The 27,871-nt window shown below is 46.0% G+C and overlaps 2 protein-coding genes across 2 annotated transcripts in view; both read left to right on the forward strand.

Annotated features, from left to right (window-relative positions):
• Window positions 1–851: 851 nt before the first annotated feature.
• LOC143768253 (uncharacterized) lies at window positions 852–27,675 on the forward strand. Its single transcript, XM_077256946.1, has 9 exons — window positions 852–997; window positions 1,120–1,299; window positions 1,382–1,499; window positions 1,583–1,680; window positions 1,864–1,954; window positions 17,889–18,046; window positions 27,155–27,301; window positions 27,431–27,610; window positions 27,658–27,675. The coding sequence occupies exons 1-9, from the start codon at window positions 926–928 to the stop codon at window positions 27,673–27,675; spliced, it is 1,062 nt and encodes a 353-aa protein (XP_077113061.1). The 5' UTR covers window positions 852–925.
• Window positions 27,676–27,700: 25 nt separating this feature from the next.
• Window positions 27,701–27,871, forward strand: part of LOC143768254 (uncharacterized) — a 40,412-nt gene continuing 40,241 nt past the window's right edge. Inside the window, exon 1 of the mRNA XM_077256947.1 lies at window positions 27,701–27,817. Coding sequence (XP_077113062.1) covers window positions 27,733–27,817 — 85 coding nt within the window. The 5' untranslated portion in view covers window positions 27,701–27,732. The remainder of the gene's footprint in view (window positions 27,818–27,871) is intronic.

Genomic DNA, 27,871 nt, shown 5'->3' on the forward strand with positions numbered 1-27,871 from the left:
GTGAATTCCTTAGCCCTATCCATATTCGCACATGCTAGGCACTTTCTGCAGGGAAAAAATCCCCATTTTGGTCCTTTGGAATCAAAATAATTGTCCATAGTAACACCCTTATACTGACTATGAACTAGTATGTCTTTCAAGCTCTGAGAACTCCTGTACGTAATGGTTGGTATTGTAGGGATACTCTTGGCCAAGATTGGATCATTCATGATAATGGGCCAGAACTTTGAAAGAGCTTGTCTCATGGGTTTCCACTTTTCATTATAAGTTGATATGAATCTTACTGTGGTCGAATTTGGTGGACGCGTTTTTGAGTTCAATAGTCCGGTCCTCTGTTTGTTACATGCTTTAGACCACCCCTGATGGATAACCCGATTGGAATATCCTCTTTGTGCAAATCGTTGAGCCAATTCAGAAGATTGTGTCTGAAAAGATGATTCAGTTGAGCAAATTCTCTTTGTTCTCAGAAACTGCCCATAAGGAATACTATCCTTTAGAGGTCTGGGATGTGATGAGGCAGCGTGTAATATTGAGTTCACTGCTGTTTCTTTCCTAAACACATTGGTGTGTACAAATCCATCCTCACCCTTGTAGATCGGTAAATGAGACGAGAATTAGCGTTATGGAAGATGAGTCTATGAGGAACGTATTCAGCTGCCGACTCCGAGGGAGAAACTGCTTGTTGTCTGTGGCCTAAATATATAGGTTTTATTAGTAGATGTAAAGAAGGAAACTAAATACTGTAAAATAATAAATCTCCTCATATGTTTCCCTTATTATCTCCAGTAATTGTATTATTACACAGGATTTTTATGATGTTACATCGGCTCATCTTCTTCTCATTCAGGTCTCTACAATATCGGATCCTCTCAGTGAAGATCTTCTATAGAAGAGAATTTTCCTGAATTACCTATCACAAATTAATATGGACAGAGACAAGATGGCGGAGAGGATATTACACCTCACCCTAGAGATCCTCTTCCAGCTTACTGGAGAGGTGAGAGATTCTGATGACGTCACATTACATCATTATCTATGGGAATAACAAACAGAACTGGAGAGGTGAAGACTCTGGAAATGTCTGTAGTGAGATTTATTAATGTATCTCTCCATAACCAGGATTACACAGCAGTGAAGAAGACCTCTAGTGAACACTGTCAGGACCCTGTGTCTGAAGGATGCAGAAGACCCCTGAGCCCAATCACGGGGCCTCTACCTCACCCCCTGATACATGAGGACATCAATGACCAGAAGATCCTAGAACTCACCTACAAGATGATTGAGCTGCTGACTGGAGAGGTGACACTGCTGGGAATGCTGGGACATTGTACAGTAACACTATGAAGGGATCGGGGGATGACGGTATCATTGTATGTGTCAGGTTCCTATAAGGTGTCAGAATGTCGCTGTCTATTTCTCCATGGAGGAATGGGAGTATTTACACAAAGATCTGTACAAGGACGTCGTGATGGAGGTTCCCCAGCCCCTCACATCACCAGGTAATAGACAGGACTAAATACACACGGCCTATAATTATCTGTATGTAAAGAATGAATTTAGTCCCTGTATGTGTTTCCTCCAGATCTATCCAGTAAGAGGACAACACCAGAGAGATGTCCCTATCCTCTTCTTCCACAGGACTGTAAACAAGAAGATCCCAATGTTCCTCAGGATCATCAGGTAGATGGAGAGGTGTCAGGAGATCTCCCCTATGATGTGTAGATGGCTGTGAAGGTCTTGTGCTCAGTCTTGTTTTATCCCCCAATATTATATGTTTTATACTTGTGTAATGAGAACGGTGGAGATGGCAGGATTAGAGCTGATCATAGATATGACTTTTCCATCTATCTGTGACTTTTTTAGAGTGAAGATCTGACCCATATTAATACTACAGAGACATGTGTGAGGGGTGATGAGTGGTGTAAAGAGGAGATTCCTACATGTGACTACCCAGGTGAGTAGTAACCACTAAATGTACAAAACTTTATTAATTACCATTAAAATACAGAAACAAACATAACAAAAGGGTAATCACAGGAAAATGACAGTGGTCAACCAAGAGCAAGGAAGGCACCACAATAAAACAGGCAATAAAACTCAAGGCAAAAACATAATGATAGATATGTAGGTATTCTCAAAAAGTGCATTGTGCTGACAACATGTGCGCTTGAAGATCTAATAGGTATGGCGTATGTATAAGAATACAAATGAATAACGGCACAAGAGAGGTGCAAAAAGTCAATAACCACAGTGGTAAAAAAAGCAAGAACCATAAAGCCAAAATAAAAAGGTTATGCCTAGGGGTTTACCTGAAGAGCCGTGGTGCCTACCACCCTATTGCACGTTTCGGCGCAGTGCCTTCTTCCGGGGGTCTGGCGTCATGAAGAAATGGTGCCCTTATATATGTCAAAAGCATTAATCATGATTGGTATGGAAAGAGGATGTGACGCTTGCTCAAAAGGCGACGCATGCGCAGTCGACCGCTCGGAGGTAAGAATCAATAAGGGCGTCATCGGATGAGAGAGAACACGTCACCAGGCCACACCCATGGGTGAACACGTGAGCGTGGCCGTGGACGCAACCCGCCGAGAGCAGAAATGAAGACGCCGTCGGCAATGCCAAACAACGGAGCTCCGGTGCGCACAGAGCGATTTAACATGAAGAAAGGTGTCAGGATACCATAGGAGGTAAATTGTGAGTAAAATCACATCCTATGTTTTTGCCTTGGGTTTTAATGCCTGTTTTTACTGTGGTGCCTTCCTTGCTGTTGGTTGACCACTGTCATTTTCCTGTGATTACCCTTTTGTTATGTTTGTTTCTGTATTTTAATGGTACTTAATAAAGTTTCTCCTATGCCTCATTGGGGGACACAGGACCATGGGTGTTATGCTGCTGCCACTAGGAGGACACTAAGTTTACACAGAAAGATTAGCTCCTCTTCTGCAGTATACACCCCTTCACTGGCCAGGATTCAACGAGTTCTTGCTTAGTGTCTGTAGGAGGCACTTGGGTCTGTTTTCAGACCCCAAATTTCTTATTTTTCTGTAAATTTTTATTTAACGGAGTGAAGGGGGTGACGGATTCCTTTTATAGGGTCCGCTCTCCCCCGAACCACCAACAGGCGAGTATACCTCTCCGTCCCTCTCCTGCGACGTCTGGGGCACGCCAAATTTTACTGGGGCGACGGTTCCTCCTTGGTCCCGATCTCCCCCCCTGCAAGACGGCGAGCACATAGAGCCCGGCTCTAATGTCCCTCTCCAGGGCTCGAAGAGGAGAATGTATCACCTGAGACAAGGCCCACATCTGATGGCGTCACACAGCCCCAAGACAAAGCCCCCTTGGGGAACAGAGGAAGATGTTTCAGGGGCCTCTGCCTCCCCCATCCAGGGTGCATGGATTGAGCGGGCACCCTCACAGTGACAGGAGGACCTGCGACACTGTAAGTACATACCCTCCTCGCGCTCCCATCTGTGGCAGAGGTGCAGTCCGGGTCCCTGGAGAGAGGCGCCGTCAGCCGGGGTCAGCGGTGGTCAGCAGCGCTCCGTCGCGGCGGCTGCGCATCGCCGGCAGGGCCCAGAAATTTAGTCCCCGGCTTTTCAGCCGGACTAGGCCGCAGTGTGCAGATCCGCCCACGGCTGTAACCCCGCCCTCTATATTGGCGCTTCTCCTCTGGGACGAGAGGCGCCCTGCAGAACACGAGGGCCATATTGGCAATCATCTCCTGCGGGGACAACAAGACCCCGAAGGTGGCTCACGCTGACTGGCACTACCAGGACCGCCTCAGCTACATTCCTTCCCGGGGACACAGGCACAGGACCGTGGGTAAGCCGCTTCAAGAAAGCTTAACCCCTTCCCTGCACCACAGTGCATATCCTGCCCCTGTCTCTAAAGACACTGTCTCAAACTAAGGAGACCAAAAAGGGTAACAAGAAGCACACAGTGTTTTTCACTTCATGTGCCACTTGCAATACGGCCCTGCCCCGAGCTCACAATACCCCGTTATGTGCGGATTGAGACCCGGCCTCTGTGCAGTCGCCGCCGCCAATGTCGCAGCCGACCTTGCAGAGCCTAGTCCCCCTGAGTGGGCCACTTCCCTGTCACAATCTATGGCTTCCCTAGCCAAGGCAATTGACTCCCTCTGGGGTCCCTCTTTAAGTCAGACTGCGGAGGACACGGGCGACGGTACGGATCCGTCCACCAGCAGGGGGTGCACTCTGTCACTAAGGGCTCGGAGTTCCAGAAAACGTACCCATGTCCCATCCCCTGACCACGGGTGCATTTGCTTTTCAGCATCTGCAACTTCAGTCTCCCATTCCCCTTCTCCTAAATGACTCTGAATATGAGTCCGACGATTCTTACGTCCAGGATTCCTCGACTTCCCAAGAGACACTCGATTCTCTCATTGAAGCAGTCAACAAGACCCTGAAGGTGGATGACGATTCCGTATCCACTCCGGAACATGCGGTGTCTTTTAAAAAGACTAAACGGGTCCAAAAAGTATTTGTCACTCATCCTGAGTTTAAGGAAATCGTACAAAAACACAGGGACCGTCCTGACAAACGCTTCATGGGTCAAAAGCCCATCGAGGCCAAATACCCTTTTGCTCAGGAACTAATCAAGGACTGGCTGCAGTCCCCCTCAGTGGACCCTGCTGTATCACATCTCGCTTCCAAAAGTATCCTATCTCTGTCAGATGGTTCCTCAGTCAAGAACCCCTCTGACTGTCAAATCGACTACCTGGCTCGCTCCATCTTCGAGGCCACAGGAGCCTCTCTCTTCCCATCCTTAGCCGCTTCTTTGGTGGCTAAGGCTATGGTCGCTTGGGCTGTGGTGCTTACCACGACCATCCAAGACACTAATCTCCCTCCAGAGGCGATCAACTTGACTAACCAGATAGCTCAAGCCGGGGACTTCGTGGTTAACGCCTCAATAGACACGGCCAATTGTGCTGCACAGGCAGCCGCAAATGCAGTCTCCATCAGAAGAGCCTGTGGCTCAGAGATTGGCGAGCAGATTCTGCTTCCAAGCGTTCTTTGACATCTCTACCCTACCAACCTGGTCGCTTATTTGGAGAAAAATTAGACCAAATAATCTCGGATGCTACCGGGGGGGGGGGAAATTTCTCCCCCAACAAAAGCCTACCCGGCCGTTTCGGTATCCACAATCTCGATTCCGGCCTTTTCGCAGCAATCCCAACTGGTCATCTATATCCTTCTCCCCGGCATCAGGACGAGGTTCGCATGCTGACCGAGGCCCCCAGGTCTCATACAGACCTAACCACAACTGGAAACCCAGACCGAGATCTTCTGGGTCTAAAGGATCCAGATCCCTTAGATCCTCCAGTCAATGACTCGTTGCAACATCCGCAGGACATCAACAAAGTAGGAGGTCGCCTACTTTTGTTCCGTCAAGCATGGCTCTCGGTCGTCCACAATGAGTGAGTCAGGGAACTGGTATCCTCCGGATACAAAATAGAATTTTCCTCTCCCCTGACACGTTTCTTCCAGTCGTGTGCTCCCAATCCAAAGGCAACAGCTTTTCTTCAGGCCATACGGGCGCTACAAAGGGATGGAGTCCTCATTCCGGTCCCTCAAGTCCAAAGGATCAAAGGGTTCTACTCGAACCTATTCGTGGTCCCAAAAAAGGACGAACCGCTGCGTCCGATTCTAGACCTAAAACTTCTGAACAAATTTGTCAAAATTCGGCGCTTCAGAATGGAATCCCTCCGCTCTGTCGTCGCTTCCATGGAAAAAGGAGAGTTCCTGGCATCTATAGACATCAAAGATGCTTACCTCCACATCCCAATTTTTCCTCCTCATCAACCGTTCCTTCGCTTCGCTTTTCGCGAGGAACACTTCCAGTTTGTGGCCTTGCCTTTCAGCCTCGCCACAGCTCCCAGAGTTTTCACAAAGGTCATGGCGGCTGTCATGGCCATTCTTCATTCCAGGGGAGTGGTGGTACTTCTGTACCTGGACGACCTACTGATAAAAGGCCCATCATACCCAGCCTGCGAAGAGTCCGTCAATCTCACGGTGGATACTCTTTCTCACCTGGGTTGGAAGATAAACTTCGAAAAATCCTCTCCGATCTTGACTCAACGGATCTCCTATCTTGTAATGATACTGGACACTTCCCGCGGTCTGGTCATTCTCCCTCCAGACAAGACCTTGGCCCTGCAGCGGGGAGCACGGAGCCTTTCCCGTCCAGTCTCCCACTCTATTCATTTCAGCATGCGCATTCTCGGGCAGATGGTAGCAGCCATGGAAGCTGTTCCGTTCGGGCAATTTCATCTCTGTCCCCTACAACATGCGCTACTGTCGGCGTGGAACGAGAACCCATCCTCTCTCGACCACCGTTTCATTCTGTCCCCAGAGGTCAGAAAGACCCTCAGGTGGTGGATGCTGAAGTCCTCCCTGAACCAGGGAAGGTCCTTCCTCCCAGTGCGGTGGCTGGTGGTGACCACCGATGCCAGCCTCATGGGCTGGGGGGCGATTTTCAACCACCACACAGCACAAGGGCGGTGGTCCACTCGAGTCTCGTCTCCCCATCAATATCCTGGAAATACGAGCTATCATGCTAGCATTGTTCAGGTTTCACCATCTTCTGGTGGGTCACCCTGTCAGAATCCAGTCCAACCACGCCACAGCTGTGGCGTACATGAACCGTCAAGGGGGAACCCGCAGCAAGACGGCCATGCTCGAGGTGTCCCACATTCTCCGTTGGGCCGAGTCCAACCATTCGCCCATCTCGGCGATCCACATACCAGGTGTGGAGAATTGGGCGGCGGACTTCCTCAGCCGCCAGGGTCTCGCCTCAGGCAAGTGGTCCCTCCACCCGGAAGTTTTCCAGCAGATTTGTCATCGATGGGGGACCCTGGACGTGGACCTCATGGCCTCCCGGTTAAACAACAAGGTCCCACAGTTCATTGCACGATCTCTCGACCCACGTGCCGTCGGAGCAGATGCCCTGGTCCTGCCGTGGCGTCAATTCCGCCTCCCGTACATTTTTCCCCCTCTTCCTCACCTACCGAGGGTCATCAAGAAGATCAGGGCGGAAGGAGTACCAGTTATCCTCGTGGCGCCGGACTGGCCGCGCCGAGCATGGTACGCGGAACTGGTTCAGCTGGTCACCGACGTCCCCTGGCGTCTTCCAGATTGCATGGATCTTCTCTCACAAGGCCCGATTTACCATAAGAACTCAAGGGCCCTGTCTTTGACGGCCTGGCCATTGAATCCTGGATTTTAGGCCAAGCGAGTTTCATTCCCAAGGGGTCCTCCACTATACCATGATCAGGGCTAGGAAACCCGTGTCCAGGCGCAGTTACCACCGTAAGTGGCGAATCTTCTTCGCTTGGTGCGACGCACAAGGACGATCTCCTCTGGTATTTTCCATTCCTGCCATACTGGAATTTTGCCAATCAGGACTAGAGTCGGGTCTCGCACTTAGCTCTCTCAAAGGACAGGTGTCAGCATTGTCAGTCCTGTTCCAATGAAAAATTGCCAATAGATTACCAGTGAAGACGTTCTTTCAGGGAGTTTCCCGCTTGGCACCTCCCTACAAAATGCCTTTGGAGCCGTGGGATCTTAATCTGGTCCTTGGAGCTCTTCAGGAGAACCCCTTCGAACTGCTGCAGGACGTCTCTCTGACCTTACTTTCCTGGAAGGTAGTTTTTCTTGTGGCTATTACATCCATTAGGCGTGTCTCGGACTTGGCGGCACTTTCCTGCCGACCCCCGTTTCTGATTTTTCACCCGGATAAGGCAGTCTTGAGGACCTCTCCTTCTTTTCTGCCCAAGGTTGTTTCCTCTTTTCACCTCAATGAAGAGATTATTCTGCCTTCATTCTGTCCGGCACCAGTCCATCGCATTGCGAAAGCTCTGCACACTCTCGATGTGGTGTGGGCCCTTCGACGATACATCTCACGGACGGCTCTCTTCCGCAAGTTGGATGTCCTATTCGTACTTCCAGAGGGACAAAGGAAGGGCTCTCCCGCTTCCAAGGCTACTCTAGCCAAATGGATCCGATCGGCTATTCCGGAATCCTATCGTGTCAAGGATGTTCCTATCCCCGCAGGGATTAAGGCCCATTCTACTCGGTCGGTGGGCGCCTCTTGGGCCATCCGGCAGCAGGCATCGGCACAACAGGTCTGCAAAGCTGTGACATGGTCCAGTTTGCATACTTTTACAAAACATTACCACATTCATTCTCTATCTTCTGCAGACGCCGGTCTTGGCAGGCGCATTCTGCAATTGGCGGTACCTTAGCTGTAAGCCAGTGGTACATGGGGTATTAGCAGCTATGTTGTTTCCCGCCCAGGGACTGCTTTAGGACGTCCCATGGTTCTGTGTCCCCCAATGAGGCGTAGGAGAAAAGGAGATTTTTGTGTACTCACCATAAAATCTTTTTCTCCGAGCCAATCATTGGGGGACACAGCACCCACCCTGTTAGCCTTTTGGCTCGTTGTTGTTTCTTCTTTGGTTTTGACATAGTTTTTATTGTCTTTCATTTAATACTCCTACTCCTTTACTACTGAACTGGTTGAATCCTAGCCAGTGATGGGGTGTATACTGCAGAGGAGGAGTTAATCTTTCTGTGTTAACTTAGGCTTCTGCCACTAGGAGGACACTAACACCCATGGTCCTGTGTCCCCCAATGATTGGCTCGGAGAAAAAGATTTTACGGTGAGTACACAAAAATCTCCTTTTTGTACATTTGTCTATTGGTTCGGTTTGGTGCTTTTTTCCTTTATATGATTTTCATTAATTGAGCAGTGAGGGCCAAGTGTGAATATCTGTACAATAACAGGATGTACAATAACAAATTGTATTGTGGTAAAGTGTTAGCCAGAAAAATCAATGTGAATACTTTTCTGCCCAATGATGACAAAAGTATTCTAGGAATGATACCTTAATTGGCTAACCAGAAAATATGTTTGCAAGCTTTCAGAGTACATGTGTGAATTGTATTCATGTAGTGACTCATAAATCCAAGTGTTACCGTAAATTGAGTCCTAGTGTCAAAGAATTGAATATCTTCATTAGTTTGAATTCTCAAATTTTTCTTTCTGTGTCATCCTTAAAATGACCTTTTAGTATGAAGACTTTTAAGTCTGTCATACAACGTCCAGTTCGAGAGAAATGTTTTCCCACAGGCATGTCCACAATATGAGCCAAGCACAGGAGAAATGCATGTTCTTTTGAAGGGGCTAACATTCTGTCCTACAAAACAGCTTGATAGGGCTCAGTTCTGTAGCAATATCAAGGAATTCTTCCACAGATTTCTACTCAAAGAATTCTTTCATAACAGATATCACATCACAAGACAATGTGAACGACACAGCAAAAAAGCAAAAGAGGACAAACTGGACCCCGCAACCTGGCCATAACCAAACTCTGGATCACTACATTGACTGTTTCCGTAAAAAAGTTAAATCTGACATTTTGGACTGACACCATAAAGTGACACAAAATATCACTATGGAGGAAAGAAAAGCCATACAATCCTTAAAAGCCAATAACAATATCATTATCAAACCAGCAGACAAAGGAGGAGCTGTAGTCATAATGAACACGACAGATTACATCCAGGAAGCAAACAGACAACTCTTGGATATAAAATGCTACTCCACTTCAGGGAGATCCAACCAAAAAATACACAGAGGAACTAACACATATCATCAATGGATTTGATTCTACTTCATCCTCAATGCTGGAACTAACACCAGACAATCCCCAAACAGGTACTTTCTACATGTTGCCTAAGGCTGGGTTCACATTGTATTAGTGCAGTCCGTTCAACGCATGCATTATTGCAAGTGCTGTTCAAGATCGCGTGACATATATGATTGCTCTAGCACAGATACTCCATCTGCGCTAGCGGTGACGGACCCCGAAACGCTGCAGACCACGTGCGAGGGTCCGTCACAGAATGCGTTATTATGATACGTGTTAGCGATGCGCTACATAATTGCAGTCAATGGGTGCGCTAACGCATCCATTACATAGCGTTAGTGGCGTTATATAACAGATGCCGTCAGCGCATTGCCATTAACGCAATGTGAACCCAGCCTAAAATACATAAAGAAGGTAACCCTGGGAGGCCTATCACCTCTGGTATTGGGACTTTAACCGAGAATATCTCCGGCTGGGTGGAAAACATTTTGAAACCCTTGGTGAGGCACACACCTGTTATGACCCCAATGGCGAGGGTCTCAGAGGAACGTGGAAGTCTGCAGAATACAAAAATCCAGCTCATAGGGCAGTGGTAACTGGGTTGACCATATATCTACTCCTAACGCCAACACTAGAAGTAGCCGGGGATCATTCCTACGTTGATTCTAGATGACACGCGCCAGCCGGAGAATCTAGCTACCCCTAGTAGAGGAAAACAAAGACCTTTCTTGCCTCCAGAGAAGGGGACCCCAAAGCTGGATAGAAGCCCCCCACAAATAATGACGGTGAGGTAAGAGGAAATGACAAACACAGAAATGAATCAGGTTTAGCACAGAGAGGCCCGCTTACTGATAGCAGAATAAAGAAAGGTAACTTATATGGTCAACAAAAACCCTATCAAAATCCACACTGGAAATTCAAGAACCCCCGAACCGTCTAACGGTCCGGGGGGAGAACACCAGCCCCCTAGAGCTTCCAGCAAAGGTCAGGATATAGATTAGGAACAAGCTGGACAAAAATACAAAACCAAAACAAATAGCAAAAAGCAAAAGGCAGACTTAGCTGATATAACTGGAACCAGGATCAGTAGACAAGAGCACAGCAGACTAGCTCTGATAACTACGTTGCCAGGCATTGAACTGAAGGTCCAGGGAGCTTATATAGCAACACCCCTAACTAACGACCCAGGTGTGGATAAAAGGAATGACAGAAAAACCAGAGTCAAAAAACTAGTAACCACTAGAGGGAGCAAAAAGCAAATTCACAACACACACCCAGCTATATCCAGGACATCACGGATACTCTTTGCAAATTGTCAGCGCTGGGCCCACTTCCAGAGGACACGATACTAGCCACCATGGATGTAGAGGCTCTCTATTCCAACATTCCTCATGAAGATGGAATTGCAGCATGGATATTGTTCTTTTGAAGGAAATATCTAGCCACAGAACCGGCACTGCAATTTATCAGGTTTGTGCTCCATCACAATTATTTTTCTTTTGGGAACAATTTATACCAACAGTGTATAGGCAGCGCCATGGGAAGTAAAATGTCCGCACAATATGCTAATTTATTTATGGCGAAACTGGAGTAAGGATTTTTGTCATCTTGCTCTATTAAACCTCTTGCATACTTCTGCTACATTGATGATCTGCTAATAATCTGGACAGGCTCAAAAGATAATCTACTCACCTTCCACAATAAATTCAACAAGTGCCACCCAACCATCAAGCTCGCCCTAAACTTTTAAAAGACCCATATACATTTTCTGGACATGACCATATACATCAAGGACAACGCCATACAAACATCAATTTACCATAAGCCCACAGGACGTTCGGCTTATCTTAGATGGGACCTCTATCATCAAAGGCACACAAAAAAAATCCATCATCTACAGTCAAGCTCTGAGGTATATTCGGATCTGTTCAGACAGTAAAGACAGGGAACTACAACTGCTATCACTGAGGAACACATTCCAACAACAAGGATACCATCCACTGCTAATAGATTAACAGATCCACAGGGCTACAAGGGTCCCAAGAAACAGCCTCCTGGATTACACACTGAGGGAAGACAACAGGGTGCTTCGTGGTCACATACAACCCCCACATGAGCATCCTAAGGGAAATTGGTGCTGATCTCCAACCCATATTCCAGAGACCACAAACTGAAAGACATATTCCCAGAACTACCACTTCTCTCCTACAAATAGCCCCCTAACTTAAGGAATCTGCTTGTCAGAAGTGTTCTCTCATCACCATCAGTGACGGGCACATTCCCATGTAACAATAAAAAATGCAAAACTTGTACTCACATATTACCAACAAATATAGTCCGTGTACCAAACACAAATCAGGACTATAAGGTCATGGGTTCCTTTCCTTGTACATCCTCCAACGTGGTGTACATGATACAATGTACGAGGTGCCCTGGAAGTATCTACCGTATATACTCGAGTATAAGCCGACCCGAGTATAAGCCGACCCCCCTAATTTTGCCACAAAAAACTGGGAAAACTTATTGACTCGAGTATAAGCCTAGGGTGGAAAATGCAGCAGCTACCGGTGAATTTCAAAATTAAAAATAGATGCTCCATACCCTTCATTATGGCCCCATAGATGCTCCATATAAAGCTGTGCCATATAGAATGCTCTGCACCATTCATTATGGCCCCATAGATGCTCCACATAAAGCTGTGCCATATAGAATGCTCTGCACCGTTCATTATAGCCCCATAGATGCTCCACATAAAGCTGTGCCCCACATAGAATGGTCTGCACCGTTCAGTATGGCCCCATAGATGCTCCACATAAAGCTGTGCCCCATATAGAATGCTCTGCACAAGTCATTATGGCCCCATAGATGCTCCATAGAATGCTGTGCCATATACAATGCTCTGCACCGTTGATTATTGCCCCATAGAAAGCTGTGCCATATACAATGCTCTGCACCGTTGATTATTGCCCCATAGATGCTCCATAGAAAGCTGTGCCATATACAATGCTCTGCACCGTTGATTATTGCCCCATAGAAAGCTGTGCCATATACAATGCTCTGCACCGTTGATTATTGCCCCATAGAAAGCTGTGCCATATAGAATGCTCTGCACCGTTGATTATTGCCCCATAGATGCTCCACATAAATCTGTGCAATATATAAAGCTGCTGCTGCAATAAAAAAAAATGACATTCTCAACTCTCTTGCTTGCAGCTCCTCAGCGTCCCGTCTCGGCGTCTCTCCCCACTGACTGTTCAGGCAGAGGGCGGCGCGCAGATTAGTACGTCATCGCGCCCTCTGACCTGAACAGTCAGAGCAAGAGGACGCGAAGACGGAACGCGGACAGGTGACTATAAGATACTTACCAGCTCCCGGCGTCCCTGGCTCCTTATCCCGGACAGCTGGTCTCCGGGTGCCGCAGCCTCTTCCTCTGTCAGCGGTCACCGTTACCGTCATTAGAGGAATGAATATGCGGCTCCACCCCTATGGGAGTGGAGTCCATATTCATAACTTTAATGAGCGGTACCATGTGACCGCTGAACAGGGGAAGAGCTGCGGCACCGAAGACCGTGGGACGGGCAGGGGGAGCGCCGGGACTAGGTGAGTATGCGACACGCTCTCTCCCCCTCACCCGCCGACCCCACCGCCGACCGTGACTCGAGTATAAGCCGAGAGGGGCAATTTCAGCCCAAAAATTTGGGCTGAAAATCTCGGCTTATATTCGAGTATATACAGTATATCGGGGAAACTATGCAAAGACTACAAACTAGGATGAATCTACACAGACACACAATCAGGAATGAAATGGACACACCTGTGGGAAAACATTTCTCTGGACCTGGACACAGTATGACAGACTTAAAAGTCTTAATACTAAAAGGTCATATTAAGGATGACAGAGAAAGATAAATTTGAGAATTCAAACTAATGAAGATGTTCATTTCTTTGACACTAGGACTCAATTTAACACCTGGATTAATGAGTCACTACATGGACACAATTCACACCTCCACCAGACAGACTCCAGATAACTAAAGGTACCTTCACACTAAACGATATCGCTAGCGATCCGTGACGTTGCAGCGTCCTGGCTAGCGATATCGTTGAGTTTGACAGGCAGCAGCGATCAGGATCCTGCTGTGATATCGCTGGTCGTTGCTGAAAGTTCAGAACTTTATTTGGTCGTCAGATCGCCGTGTATCGTTGTGTTTGACAGCAAAAGCAACGATGCCAGCGATGTTTTACAATTGTAACCAGGGTAAATATTGGGTTACTAAGCGCAGGGCCGCGCTTAGTAACCCGATGTTTACCCTGGTTACCATCGTAAAAGTAAAAAAAACAAACACTACATACTCACCTTCTGATGTCTGTCACACGTCCCTTGCCGTCCGCTTCCTGCACTGACTGAGTGCCGGCCGTAAAGTAAAAGCAGAGCACAGCGGTGACGTCACCGCTCTGCTGTTAGGGCCGGCACTCACACAGTGCAGGGAAGCGGACACCGGGGGACGCGAATGTAAGTATATACTGTTTGTTTTTTTACATTTTACACTGGTAACCAGGGTAAACATCGGGTTACTAAGCGCGGCCCTGGTTACCCGGGGACTTCGGCATTGTTGGTCGCTGGAGAGCGGTCTGTGTGACAGCTCTCCAGCGACCACACAGCGACGCTGCAGCGATCGGCATCGTTGTTTGTATCGCTGCAGCGTCGCTTAAGGCCCCGTCTCACATAGCGAGATCGCTAGCGAGATCGCTGCTGAGTCACAAGTTTTGTGACGCAACAGCGACCTCAGTAGCGATCTCGCTATGTTTGACACGTACCAGCGACCCGGCCCCTGCTGTGAGATCGCTGGTCGTGTCGGAATGGCCTGGACCTTTTTTTGGTCATTGAGGTCCCGCTGACATCGCTGAATCGGTGTGTGTGACACGGATTCAGCGATGTCTTCACTGGTAACCAGGGTAAACATCGGGTTACTAAGCGCAGGGCCGCGCTTAGTAACCCGATGTTTACCCTGGTTACCATCGTAAATGTAAAAAAAACCAAACAGTACATACTCACATTCCGGTGTCCGTCAGGTCCCTTGCCGTCTGCTTCCCGCTCTGACTGACTGCCGACCGGAAAGTGAAAGCACAGCACAGCGGTGACGTCACCGCTCTGCTGTTAGGGCCGGCGCTCAGTCAGTGGGGGACGCGAAGGTGAGTATGTACTGTTTTTTTTTTTTTTACATTTTACACTGGTAACCAGGGTAAACATCGGGTTACTAAGCGCAGCCCTGCGCTTAGCAACCCGATGTTTACCCTGGTTACCCGGGGACCTCGGCATCGTTGGTCGCTGGAGAGCGGTCTGTGTGACAGCTCTCCAGCGACCACACAGCGACTAAACAGCGACGCTGCAGCGATCGGCATCGTTGTCTGTATCGCTGCAGCGTCGCTGTGTGTGACGGGGCCTTTAGTGTGAAGGTACCTTAAGAACATCATTCCCACTGCGTCTCCATTTGAAAGAAAATGCCTAATTAGATTTTCTTGGTTTATCTTTAGGAGGCATCACACCTCCGTCCCCTGAACAGATGTCCTCCTGTAGTATTCCTTAAGTGTTGTACTTTTTTCTTATTAACCTATTTGTAATCTTGCCTGAAGGAGCCACTGTGCTCTGAAAGCTGCAAACATATTATTTTCTGGTTAGCCAATAAAGGTATCACTCCTAGAATACTTTTGTCATCATTGGGCAGAAAGTATTCACATTGATTGTACAATAACAGCAGAGTTTCCCTTTATCCTGAAATTTCAATTTCTTTTAGAACCAACTAACATCAAGGAAGATTGTGATAAACTGCATAAAATCCATTACACCTGTGCCATGATATATCTCTAAGCTGTGGGTGGCTGATGGCTGTAATCTACATTTATTCTTGTCTGCAGGAGATGTGTTGTCATGGCTCGAGCCCTCGTTTCATGGCTTCACTCCATGTTATAAATGACATTATGTTTTCGATCCTAAGGAATTCAGATTACTGTACAATCCCTCCTGAAATCGGGAGCAATATTATTTTCTCTACTCTTCTGGTCAGGACTCATATTAGCCTCAATGGTCCGCCATAAATGAGTGCAACTCCGGTTTAATGTTGAAGTTCTTCCTTCGTACATACGTTGTTGTTGAGAATGTAACATATAGTAAAAAAATGTTTTTTTTTTTACCTGTTGATTCTATGTGATAGTTTAATTGTGGTGGGAATGATGTGCCTCTCTATGTGAGTCTGTAACTCCCTGATAGTCTTAAAAAAAAAAAAAAGCTCTCCATCAGTGACCTGTCATAAGCCAATACAGCTGCATATGTAATCAGGGCACCGCATAAGGCCCCACCCACAGTCATGCCCACAGCTCCACCCCAGAGCACGAGAATCTCATTAACTGAAAGCTACAAATACAGATTAAGCAACAACCACAAGACAGATTTCATAACCTTGTATCAATGTAATCAGTATAACGGCATCAACCTGAGTGTTTTTAGGTTACTGTGCCCAATCTTGCTGATAGGTTCCCTTTAAGACACCTCAGCTCTGCACTATTATACACAGTTCTTTTTAAATGTGTAATATTTCACAAGCTGAGCACAGAGGACTGAACCAGAGGAGAACAACGTTGTTTCTGGCAGATTCCGGCCATATGCTTTGAGCTTTAGTAGGGTGTGGTACTTTCCAAATGGCTGAAGTAGGGAGCAGATTACTCCAGCTGGACAGAAGGAACAGATCCCAGAGGAGATTCGACACACCATATGCAGAAGCCCTAACTAGGGTTTATCGAATAGCTTCAGATAAGTGCTTATCCGAATAGCTATAGCGCTTCCTGAATAGCTACCTTGGTAACCTGGATACCTGTAGCGCTCCTGATAATGAACTGTTCGGTGTCGCTGCTGCATGTTTCGTGGCTGTGTGACAGTCACAACACATGCATGGATAGCCCCAAAACAGGTACAGGCTTTGTATGTACTGTATGTGTTGTGACTGTCACACAGCCACAACACAGGCAGCTGAAGCCCTGAACAGATGATTATCGGGAGCGCTCCATGTAACAAGGTTCCCAAGGCAACTATTCTGTAAGCGCTATAGCTATTAGGATAAGGAGTTATGCAAAAGCTATTCGATCAACCCTAGCCCTAATATATCTAAATGACAGAAAACCAGAACAGTCGAAATCCCAATAAAGTGATTCCATTTTATAAATTAATTCACTGAGGATTATCATCTATACACACGTGGTCAAAATTGTTGGTACCCCTCGTTTAATGACAGAAAAACACACAATGGTCACAGAAATAACTTGACTCTAACAAAAGTAATAATAAATAAAAAAGATTGTAGACGCCTGTGATACTTAGTGGACACACCTTGATTTAAAATGTCCCTTTTGTCACATTTTCAGGGGTACCATAATTTCTGGTCCAGGCCTATTTCATGAGTTTTATTCTTTCTTAATTCTGTGGATGCATGGTTGAAAAGCAATGTCTGACGCTCATTTGTTCATTTTCATAGATAATTTATCATTACTTTTGTCAGATTCAAGTAATTTTGGTGACTGTTGTGGGATTTTCTGTCATTAAACGAGGGGTAACAACAATTTTTACCACGTGTGTAGGAGGACTGAATATTTTGATTTCACAGCCACTTTCCAGAAATTAACATGCAGTGGAATTTGGAGAGTGAAAAATTACACATTTGCCATTTTATTACCCAGCACTTAGTGCCCAAATTGTGCTCACTATAATATTGCTAAATACAGGGATCCTAAATGTTGGTTTTGCACACTGCAAGACTCAGAAGTGAGAGCAGATTTTCCTGGATTGGTTTATGGAAACCCTCTTGCATTTCAACAGCTATTGAGCCACTAATAGTGTGGGAACCTCTGTTTTTCCATTGACAGATGATGGACCTGAGTGGGGACTTGTTTTTTGTGAGATGAGAATTGATATTATTTTCGCCTACATAGCATTGGTTGGTTTCTTTTTAGTCAATATTTGGGAGACAGAATAAACACAGTTGAACACCACGCACTACTGATTAATCTAATACGGTTTTCTATTAGACTGTGAACTGTCATTGTCTTGGTAAATAATTCCAGTTTTTTACATAAACTGTACATAAAAATGGCAAGCTAAGTAAAAAATGTTCAAAAATATAAAATTCAAGGATATTTTATTCAAAAATAATTGTTTTTTTCTTAGCAGATGACTGTACCCGGAGATCAGAGGGACAGCTGACATCTTCAGTTTTTAAATCAGATGATCTCAAAATCCCACAGGATGCAACTGTATTGAATGCCATGACTTCAGATATACCATCATCCCTTCACAGCAAAGATCTGTCATCTGATCCTTTGAAACAGGTCCTGTCTTCTGATTTATTACTGACTACAAAGGAAAATGAAAGTCACAAAATAAGCATTAAAACAAAAGCTGCTCCTAAAGAAAATAAGTCATTTTCACATTCAGTATATGGAAATACCATAAACCAAAGAACCCACACAAGGGAGAAGCCTTTTTCTGTTCAGAATGTAGGAAATGTTTTAACCGAAAATCAGATTTGGTTGTGCACCATAGAACTCACACAGGGGAGAAGCCTTTTTGGTGTTCAGAATGTTTGAAATGTTTTAACCTAAAATCAGATTTGGTTAAGCACTAGAGAATCCACACAGGGCAGAAGCCGTATTCATGTTCAGAATGTGGGAAATGTTTTATCGAGAAATCAGATTTGGTTCAGCACCATAGAACTCACACAGGGGAGAAGCCTTTTTCCTGTTCACAATGTGGGAAATGTTTTAATCACAAACGTAGTCTTCTTGTTACACACCAGAGAACTCACACAGGGGAGAAGCCATTTTCCTGTTCAGAATGTGGGAAGTGTTTTTACCATAAAACAAATTTGTTTAAGCACCAGAGAAGTCACACAGGAGTGAAGCATTTTTTCTGTTCAGAATGTGGGAAATATTTTAACCATAAATTTATTCTTGTTATGCACCAGAGAACTCACACAGGGAAGAAGCCTTTTTCCTGTTCAGCATGTGGGAAATGTTTTAACCACAAATGTAATCTTGTTACACACCAGAGAACTCACACAGTGGAGGAGGATATAGGCCCCACAGCCTAAAAACAGCAGCCTGCAGCTGCCTAGAAAAGGTGCCTCTATTAGAGGCACCTTTTCAAGCGCTTTGCCTGGCTCTTCCCACTTGCCCTGTAGTGGTGGCAAGTGGGGTTAATATTTGTGGGGTTGATTTCACCTTTGCATTTGTCATGATCTCTTAGCCGCGGCCAGCAGTTTGTCACAAAATCCACAGGGATTCCTGACCACTGCCACCAATATGTCACGGATTGGGGTGACTTTAGACCAACAGATGGCTATCACATGTGCAGGGGGCTTATCTTAGTTATCCCTCCACTGCCACAATGTGATAAAAAAAAACACACACAAGGTTATTGACCTCTTAATTTACAGCAGGGGCTTATTTTAGGTATCCCACTGCTCTTCATTATACCATGTACTGCAGGGATTTGTGTATCCCGCTTACAGTTCCACTTAAACCTTGCAGCTCTCTGGCGCCCCCCTTACTGTCAGGTCAGATTAGGTACTGCACCTAGAGTAAATAGTCGCCAGAAAGGCTGCCTGCTTTGTACTGGCTATTGGGCACGCTGCAGCGACGCGATAAACTACTCCCGCTCAGGCAGGAACAATAATTATCAAGCCGCAGTCGCTACGGTGACTGTTGTGAATTAGACTTTTTTGGCTCCCTCTTGTGGTCACTGGTGATATTACTCTGGGATTGTCTTTCCCTAGTTTGGCACCCACCTGGGTCGTTAGTCCAGGGGTGTTGCTATATAAACTTCCTGAATTCTCAGTCTGGTGCCTGGCATCGTTGTAATCAGTTCCTTTCTGTTTGCTCCTGTCTGCTGGTCGTGGTTCTTGCAAAATTAAGCTAAGTCCTGCTTCCTTGTTTTTTGGTTATTTGCATTGCTCTTATTTATTTGTCCAGCTTGTACTAAATGTGATTCCTGATTTTGCTGGAATCTCTAGGGGGCTGGTATCCTCCCCCCGGGCCGTTAGACGGTTCGGGGGTTCTTGTATATCCAGCGTGGAAATTTTGATAGGGTTTTTGCTGACCGTATAAGTCATCTTACTATATTCTGCTATTAGTCAGTGGGCCTCTCTTTGCTAAATATCTAGTTCATTCTTACGTTTGTCTTTTCTTCTTACCTCACCGTTATTATTTGTTGGGGGCTTGTATCCAACTTTTGGGGTCTTTTCTCTGGAGGCAAGAAAGGTCTATCTTTTCCCTTCTAGGGTTAGTTAGTTCTCCGGCTGGCGCGAGACGTCTAGAACCAACGTAGGCACGTTCCCCGGCTGCTGCTATTTGTGGTGCTAGGATTAGTTATACGGTCAGCCCAGTTACCACTGTCCTATGAGCTGGTTTTTTGTGTTTGCAGACTTGGTAATTACTTCTGAGACCCTCTGCCATTGGGGTCATAACAGGTGACACCCAAAGGCCTTCACAGTACACGGTATTACTGCCACCAGCTTCGATTAAACGGGTCCGAAGCTAACCCAAAACAGTAGCGTAATTTCCCTTCAGAAGACTTAGGGTACGCTTTTAGAGCATGGAGAAAGAACTGGCATGAAATAATATACCCCACAAAATGTAGGCAGTGCTTTATCAAAATATTTTACAAAGATGTTACAAATGAGACAATTGCAAATATGTACAAGGCAATTATAAAAAAACAGGAAATAACATGAGAAATAACACTTACAGTTGTTCAAAGCATTGCAGGCAACAGGCTAGGGGAACTTTCCATCTATCCCAGTGCATCAGGCGTGCACTCTGGGCTCTTCAGGTAAAAACTCAAATCTCACTCTCTTGGACGCCGGCCAGCACTTAAAACCTACAGCCTGTGACCTCACAGAAAGGGCTGGCTTTTCCAAACCCTCCTCTCTCTACATTCTGAGTACTTCAACCTTAAATTTATCTACTTTCTATAACTTCGCTACACAACATGTCATAGTCGTAACAAACCCAGCATTCATCTCGGATTAACGTGGGCATTCTAATGAGATCAAATATGTCCTTTCTGGGATACATATTTACCGAGAAATCCCTACTTCTTTACCAGATGGAGTTAGAAACTCGTCTTTAGAGTGCTGGATAGATGCTTCGATGGAGATTAAAAATATATGTTTTTGTGGTCTTAACTTAAACGGTTTGCGTAATATCTTAGAAAAACAGAACAAAGAACTTTCATAGATTCTAGAAGTTTCTAGTCCAGTTATAGCTGGATAAGAGCTTACACGGCAGGAAATGCCGGTCGTAAATACCTTGGCTCTCATAACCCCCACACTCTCTGAGAAGGAAAGTCAGGAATTTGCAGCTACGAGCTGTTGCTGAATCACTCCAAGGAGGGGGGCTTAGCCCACAGCATGCTAGCAAGAGAACTAAACTTATGATATTTCATACCATCGTGACAGTATTGTTAGGTGACATCAATCCCAAGGCTTAGTAATGGAGAGGTGTCTATAAGACACCCATCCATTACTAATCCTATAATTGTATGGTACATAAAGACACAGCCAGACTAAAGTCCTGTATTTGAAAAAATGACACAGACTCCTTTATTATTCTCAATTAAACCATACTTACTGCATACCCTAATCCCAGCAAAGCCCTTGTTCTCTTGTAGTAAAAATAAAATAAAAAACCAACAATATACCATACCTGTCTATTGTTCTGTCCGACGCTGTAATCCATGTCTGGGGGCTAAATAGTTTTAAACTTTGACGGTGCCAAGATGCAACCGTCCCGGCTGATAGCGCAACATCATTCACCAGCGGTGACATCAAGTCCGGGCTGAACTTCGGTGACCTCATGACCATGGGAAAATGCCAGTGATGATGTCACTCTGGTCAATGATGCTGCGCTCTCAGCATCTCATTTACCAGTGGCTTTCAGCCGGGGCGGTCACATCTTGGCACCTTCCAGGTTGCAAACTAGCCCCCAGCCATGGATTACGGCGTGGGAGAAGCTGACGGACAGGTATGGTATATATGTATTTTTTATTTGTATTACAGGAGATCGAGGGCTTCACTGGGATTAGGCGTATTAATAAAAATGTAAAACTGTGTTTAGTGTTATTTCATATAAAAGACTTTATTCTGATTGTACCTTTATTTAACATGTAACTATAGGATTAGTAATGGATAGGTGTCTTATAGACACTTATCCATTGCTAAGTTGTGAGCTTGATGTAACCAGACAATAGAAAGGTGACAAACCCCACAAATATGAACCCACTTGCCACCGCTACATCTAATATGTGCTTCTTTGTTGGGCACCTGCATGCTGCTGTTTTTAGGCTGGGGGGGCTATATAAATGGCCCGTTACCAGCGTGAGAATACCAGCCCTCGATCCCAGTAATCCCAGTGAAGCCCTTGATCTCCTGTAATAAAAATAACATGAAAAAAAAAACAATGTACCATACCTGTCCTTCGTTTTGTCCCATGCTTTAATCTATGTCTGGGGGATAATTAGTTTTCAACCAGGACCGCGCCAATATGTAACCGTTCCGGCAGAAAACCACTGGTGAATGAGCTGCTGCCAGCACACCATCATTCACCAGCGGTGACTTCATCTTTGGCATTTTCCCACGGTTCGGAGGTCACCGCAGTTCAGCCTGGCCTCGATGATGTCACCGTTGGTGAATGATGTGTAAGGAAAAGCACTGGACTGCAGGATCCTGCACTGCACCGGGCCCGGAACTGCTGAGGCTGCTTCCCTTGTTGTCCGGGGAAAGGCTTAAAAGCCCTGACTGAACCCCTGACCCAGTAGCAGGGCACGTGCCCAAAGAAATGCGCACTCTGAAGCAGTCAGTTTTGGTACGGGCAGAGAGCGAGCATCAGGCTGAAGAGTGTGCTCCTTCCCTTGAGCACCCACGCTGCGTTGCTCTGCGCCCACCAGTCCCTGCTATCACCCAAGTGTCCAGGAAGGACCGAGCAGTTGGGTGTCCTGCCTTCACCAGACTGGGAGCTGCCGTGTGTTCCTCATCTGTGAGCACAATGCCCGGGCTGCTGAGAGAGAGCCGTGCACCAGATAGACTTTTGTGGCCTGACCAATTAATCCTCGTGGACCACCCTACGCCGGATTCTGGAATTGCTGCGGCCCTGCTGTGGCCCGCACCAACCTATGGACTAGGGGCTCAGCGGAAGGTACCGGAGACCGACTGGTGCTGCCAGAAGAAGGACCGTTGCATGATAGATCCCAATGGAACCACACCACCTGCTGCTGGCACCATTGTCTCCAAAGCTACAGCTAAAGACTGAGAGGCCTTTGATACGATAAGTGATTTTCAGGAACTGCCATTATTATGTTTACTGCTCACTTTTGTTGCTTATCCGCCACTGTACTGTTCAACCTCCCTTTGTATCTCCCTACGAGGAGTTTAACCCCTGTTATATTAAATCTGTTCAAATTGTTAACCCTTGCTCTGCCTCTCTTGCATCACTGCATCCCACAACCTGCTCACAGATGCTGCGCTCTCAGGAGCTCATTCACCAGTAGTTTTCAGCCGGATTGGTCACATCTTGGCGTCATACTGGTTGAAAACTAATTATCCCACAGATACGGGTTACTGCGACGGACAGGTATGGTATATTGTTGGATTTTTATTTTATTCGCTGGGATTAGGCGATGCAGTAAGTATGGTTTAATTGAGATTAATAAAGGAGTCCGTGTCATTTTTTCAAATAAAGGATTTTAGTCTGGCTGTGTCTTTTACCATACAACTATAGGATTAGTAATGGATGGGTGTCTTATAGACACCTCTCCATTACTAAGCCGTGAGCTTGATGTCACCTAACAATACAAAGGTGACATCAACCTCACAAATATTAACTCCACTTGCCACCACTACAGGGCAAGTGGGAAGAGCCGGGTAAAGCACAGTAATGGTGCATCTAATAGATGGGCCTGTCTCTCTTTATCTATGGTGCTGGTCAGGCAGTGTGGAGGTCAGATATGAAATGTCTATGTTTGGACCTGGTCGACCTTTATTTGCGCATAACCTTTCTGGCGCCATGGGATTGATTCAGAAATGTTGCAGGTATGGTTTTTATTCAATATGGTCCTGCTTTTAATACATTTAGGAGGCCCTAATGGCACAGCAAATATTATAAAAAAACGTAGAGTGGGATTAATGTGGTCTTGCTTCTAACATATTAAGGAGGCCGTAATGGCACAGCGAATATAAAAATCGTAGAGTAGGACTGCCCTATGAGAATGCCTTGACGTGGCGGGGTGGCTCAAACAATTGATCAATTGTTTGCTATATGTCTCGTTTTGATATACAGTTAGAAATTAATATGTGCATGTGCACTTTTTGTATTGCTTTCTGACCACAAACAGCGCTGGCTTCTCCCCTTTTGATCTAATAGATGCGCCTTTTCTGGATGGCTACGGGCTCCTGTTTTAAGGTTGGGGGGACTATATCAATGACTGTGGAGAAACGGGGTCAGTGGGTGCTCTCGTCCGCTGGCCCGGCTGTCTTTAGCAAGACTGCATGGACCAGGGCTCATACCACTGAACGCCCGCTCTATCTCCCGGTGGGCAATACACTACACAGACAACACAGGGTTAAGGTAAAACAGTGTGGCAATACTTTATTGAACTAAAACACACCATAGCAAACAGAACGATCCCACCATTTACCCCAAGATGGTGCACATTACAGGGTCTCACCCTTCCGCTGACTCACCGAGATAATGGTAGATGTTACGTCCTTGCTCCCAGGGTCACTACTCCATCTGTGGTATGCACACAGAGAGGAGGTAACAACAAGCGTAGGGAGATATCCGAGAGCAGTCCTGTGTTCTTCAGCCGGGTCCGACAGACCCTCGGCTAAGATCCTGAAGAGTTCCTTACCAGAAGAAAAGAAGTCTCTTTTATACTAGAGGCCTGTAAGCTCTTTTTAGAATTACCCAGGGTCCTTCAGTCCAACATCAAAATAAGGTAAACAATGGTGATGGGATTACGTAGCACTATTAGCATATCAGCACACATGAATAAACAAAGCTTAACACACCCTATGCACAGTCACTATTACAGACTTAGGGTACTGTCTCACAGTGGCACTTTTGTCGCTACGACGGTACGATCTGTGACGTTCCAGCGATATCCATACGATATCGCTGTGTCTGACACGCAGCAGCGATCAGGGACCCTGCTGAGAATCGTACGTCGTAGCAGATCGTTTGGAACTTTCTTTTGTCGCTGTATCTCCCGCTGTCATCGTTGGATCGGTGTGTGTGACACCAATCCAACGATGCGTTCGCTTGTAACCAGGGTAAACATCGGGTTACTAAGCGCAGGGCCGCGCTTAGTAACCCGATGTTTACCCTGGTTACCATCGTAAAAGTAAAAAAAAACAAACAGTACATACTCACATTCCGGTGTCCGTCAGGTCCCTTTTTACATTTACAATAGTAACCAGGGTAAACATCGGGTTACTAAGCGCGGCCCTGCGCTTAGTAACCCGATGTTTACCCTGGTTACCCGGGGCCTTCGGCATCGTTGGTCGCTGGAGAGCGGTCTGTGTGACAGCTCTCCAGCGACCACACAACGACTTTCCAACGATCACGGCCAGGTCGTATCGCTGGTCGTGATCGTTGGAAAGTTGCAGAGTGTGACAGTACCCTTAAGGTACCTTCACACGAAACGACGCTGCAGCGATAGCGACAACGATGCCGATCGCTGCAGCGTTGCTGTTTGATCACTGGAGAGCTGTCACACAGACCTCTCTCCAGCGACCAACGATGCCGAGGTCCCCGGGTAACCAGGGTAAACATCGGGTTGCTAAGCGCAGGGCCACGCTTAGTAACCCGATGTTTACCCTGGTTACCAGTGTAAAATATCGCTGGTATCATTGCTTTTGCTGTCAAACACAACGATACATGGCGATCGGACGACCAAATAAAGTTCTGAACTTTATTCAGCGACCAGCGACATCACAGCAGGATCCTGTTCGCTGCTGCGTGTCAAACTAAACGATATCGCTATCCAGGACGCTGCAACGTCACGGATCGCTATCGTTATCGTTACAAAGTCGTTTCGTGTGAAGGTACCTTTACACAGTATGTTAGATAGTATATCAGTTGGCAAGTCTGTCTTCTTGACCCACCAGCCATAAACACTTAAATTCAAAAGCCAATATACAGATAAAAAATCAGTTCTTTTTGGTTTCCAAAAACATGGATGTCTAGGAAATTAAGATACAATCTGTTTTCTTCACAATGACCCCTTACCAACCTGAGAATACCAGCCCCCAGCTGTGAGCTTTAGCAAGGCTGGTTGTCAAAAATGGGGGGACCCCACGCCGTTTATTTAAATTATTTATTTAAATAAAAAAACAGCATGGGGACCCTTCTATTCTTCTTATCTAGCCTTGCTGAAGCTGACAGCTGAGGGTTGCAGCCCCCAACTGTGAGTTTCGTTTGGCTTGTTAGTAAAACCTACGCTAGTTTTTTTTTTTTTAATTGTTTATTTACAGCGCAGGAGCAGCTAATGAAAACTCCCATCTGCAGCTCCTCCTCTCACTAATTAGTAGCTGCAGGTATCAGATGATGGGAGCAGTAGTCCCATCAGCTGACACCAGTGACCGGAGGTAAACTTTATACCTCCGATCACAGCTGAGAGCTCTGACCGGCGGGAAGGATTTCCCCACCGATCAGAAGTGGTGTTTGCCCCATTGTCATGCACATGACAGCGCAGCAAACACCCGGTATTCGGACAGCCGAACCCGAACAGTAACACTGATTTTCTGGTGAAGTCCGTGTTCTGTGTCGGTGCCCGAACAGTAGGTGTTCAGTACGGACGCCGAACTTTACTGTTTGGGTTTTCCCATCTCTATTTGTGATCAGATAATTTTGTTTGCGGTGTTTGTGGAAACAAAAAAGCTTTTATAAAAGCCTCAAACTTCTGTGTGTGAATCAGAGCTGAGATCTAACGTGATAGAAGATTACAGTGCGGGGAAGACGGGAAACCTTCATATAGACGGCCGGTGGTGATGGAGTCAGTGACCGACTCTGGACAGATCTGTTCCTAGAGCCGTAGTAGGAGATGAAGATGTCGTCCTCATCATGAAGTCATTATTTCTCCTGTCACGTGTAATGAATATCTCCTACAGTATTACTAATGCCGATTCCAGGGTCGGGAAATGAGACGAGAATTAGCGTTATGGAAGATGAGTCTATGAGGAACGTATTCAGCTGCCGACTCCGAGGAAGAAACTGCTTGTTGTCTGTGGCCTAAAATATATCGGTTTTATTAGTAGATGTAAAGAAGAAAACTGAATACTGTAAAATAATAAATCTCATATGTTTCCCCTTATTATCTCCAGTAATTGTATTATTACACAGGATTTTTATGATGTTACATCGGCTCATCTTCTTCTCATTCAGGTCTCTACAATATCGGATCCTCTCGGTGAAGATCTACATAAGAAAATTTTCCTGATTTATCCATCAAAGATGGATATGGACAGAGAAAAGAAGGCAGAGAAAATATTACACCTCACCCTAGAGATCCTCTTCCGGCTTACTGGAGAGGTGAGAGATTCTGATGATGTCACATTACATCATTCTCATCTATGGGAATAACAAATGGATAGAACTGGAGAGGTGAGGACTCTGGAAATGTCTGTAGTGAGATTTATTAATGTGTCTCTCCATAACCAGGATTACACAGTAGTGAAGAAGACCTCTAGTGAGAGTTGTCAAGACCCTGTGTCTGAGGGATGGGGAAGACCCCTGAGCCCAATCATGGGTCCTCCACCTCACCCCCTGATCCATGAGGACATCAATGACCAGAAGATCCTAGAACTCACCTACAAGATGATTGAGCTGCTGACTGGAGAGGTGACACTGCTGGGAATGCTGGGACATTATACAGTAACGCTATGAAGGGATCGGAGGGATCATAGTATCATTGTATGTGTCAGGTTCCTATAAGGTGTCAGGATGTCGCCGTCTATTTCTCCATGGAGGAGTGGGAGTATTTAGAAGGACACAAAGATGTGTACAAGGACATCATGATGGAGGTTCCCCAGCCCCTCACATCACCAGGTAATAGACAGGACTAAATACACATGGCCTATAATTATCTGTATGTAAAGAATG

Source organism: Ranitomeya variabilis, chromosome 4 (assembly GCF_051348905.1).
Source record: "Ranitomeya variabilis isolate aRanVar5 chromosome 4, aRanVar5.hap1, whole genome shotgun sequence".
NCBI classification, from domain to species: Eukaryota; Metazoa; Chordata; class Amphibia; order Anura; family Dendrobatidae; genus Ranitomeya; species Ranitomeya variabilis.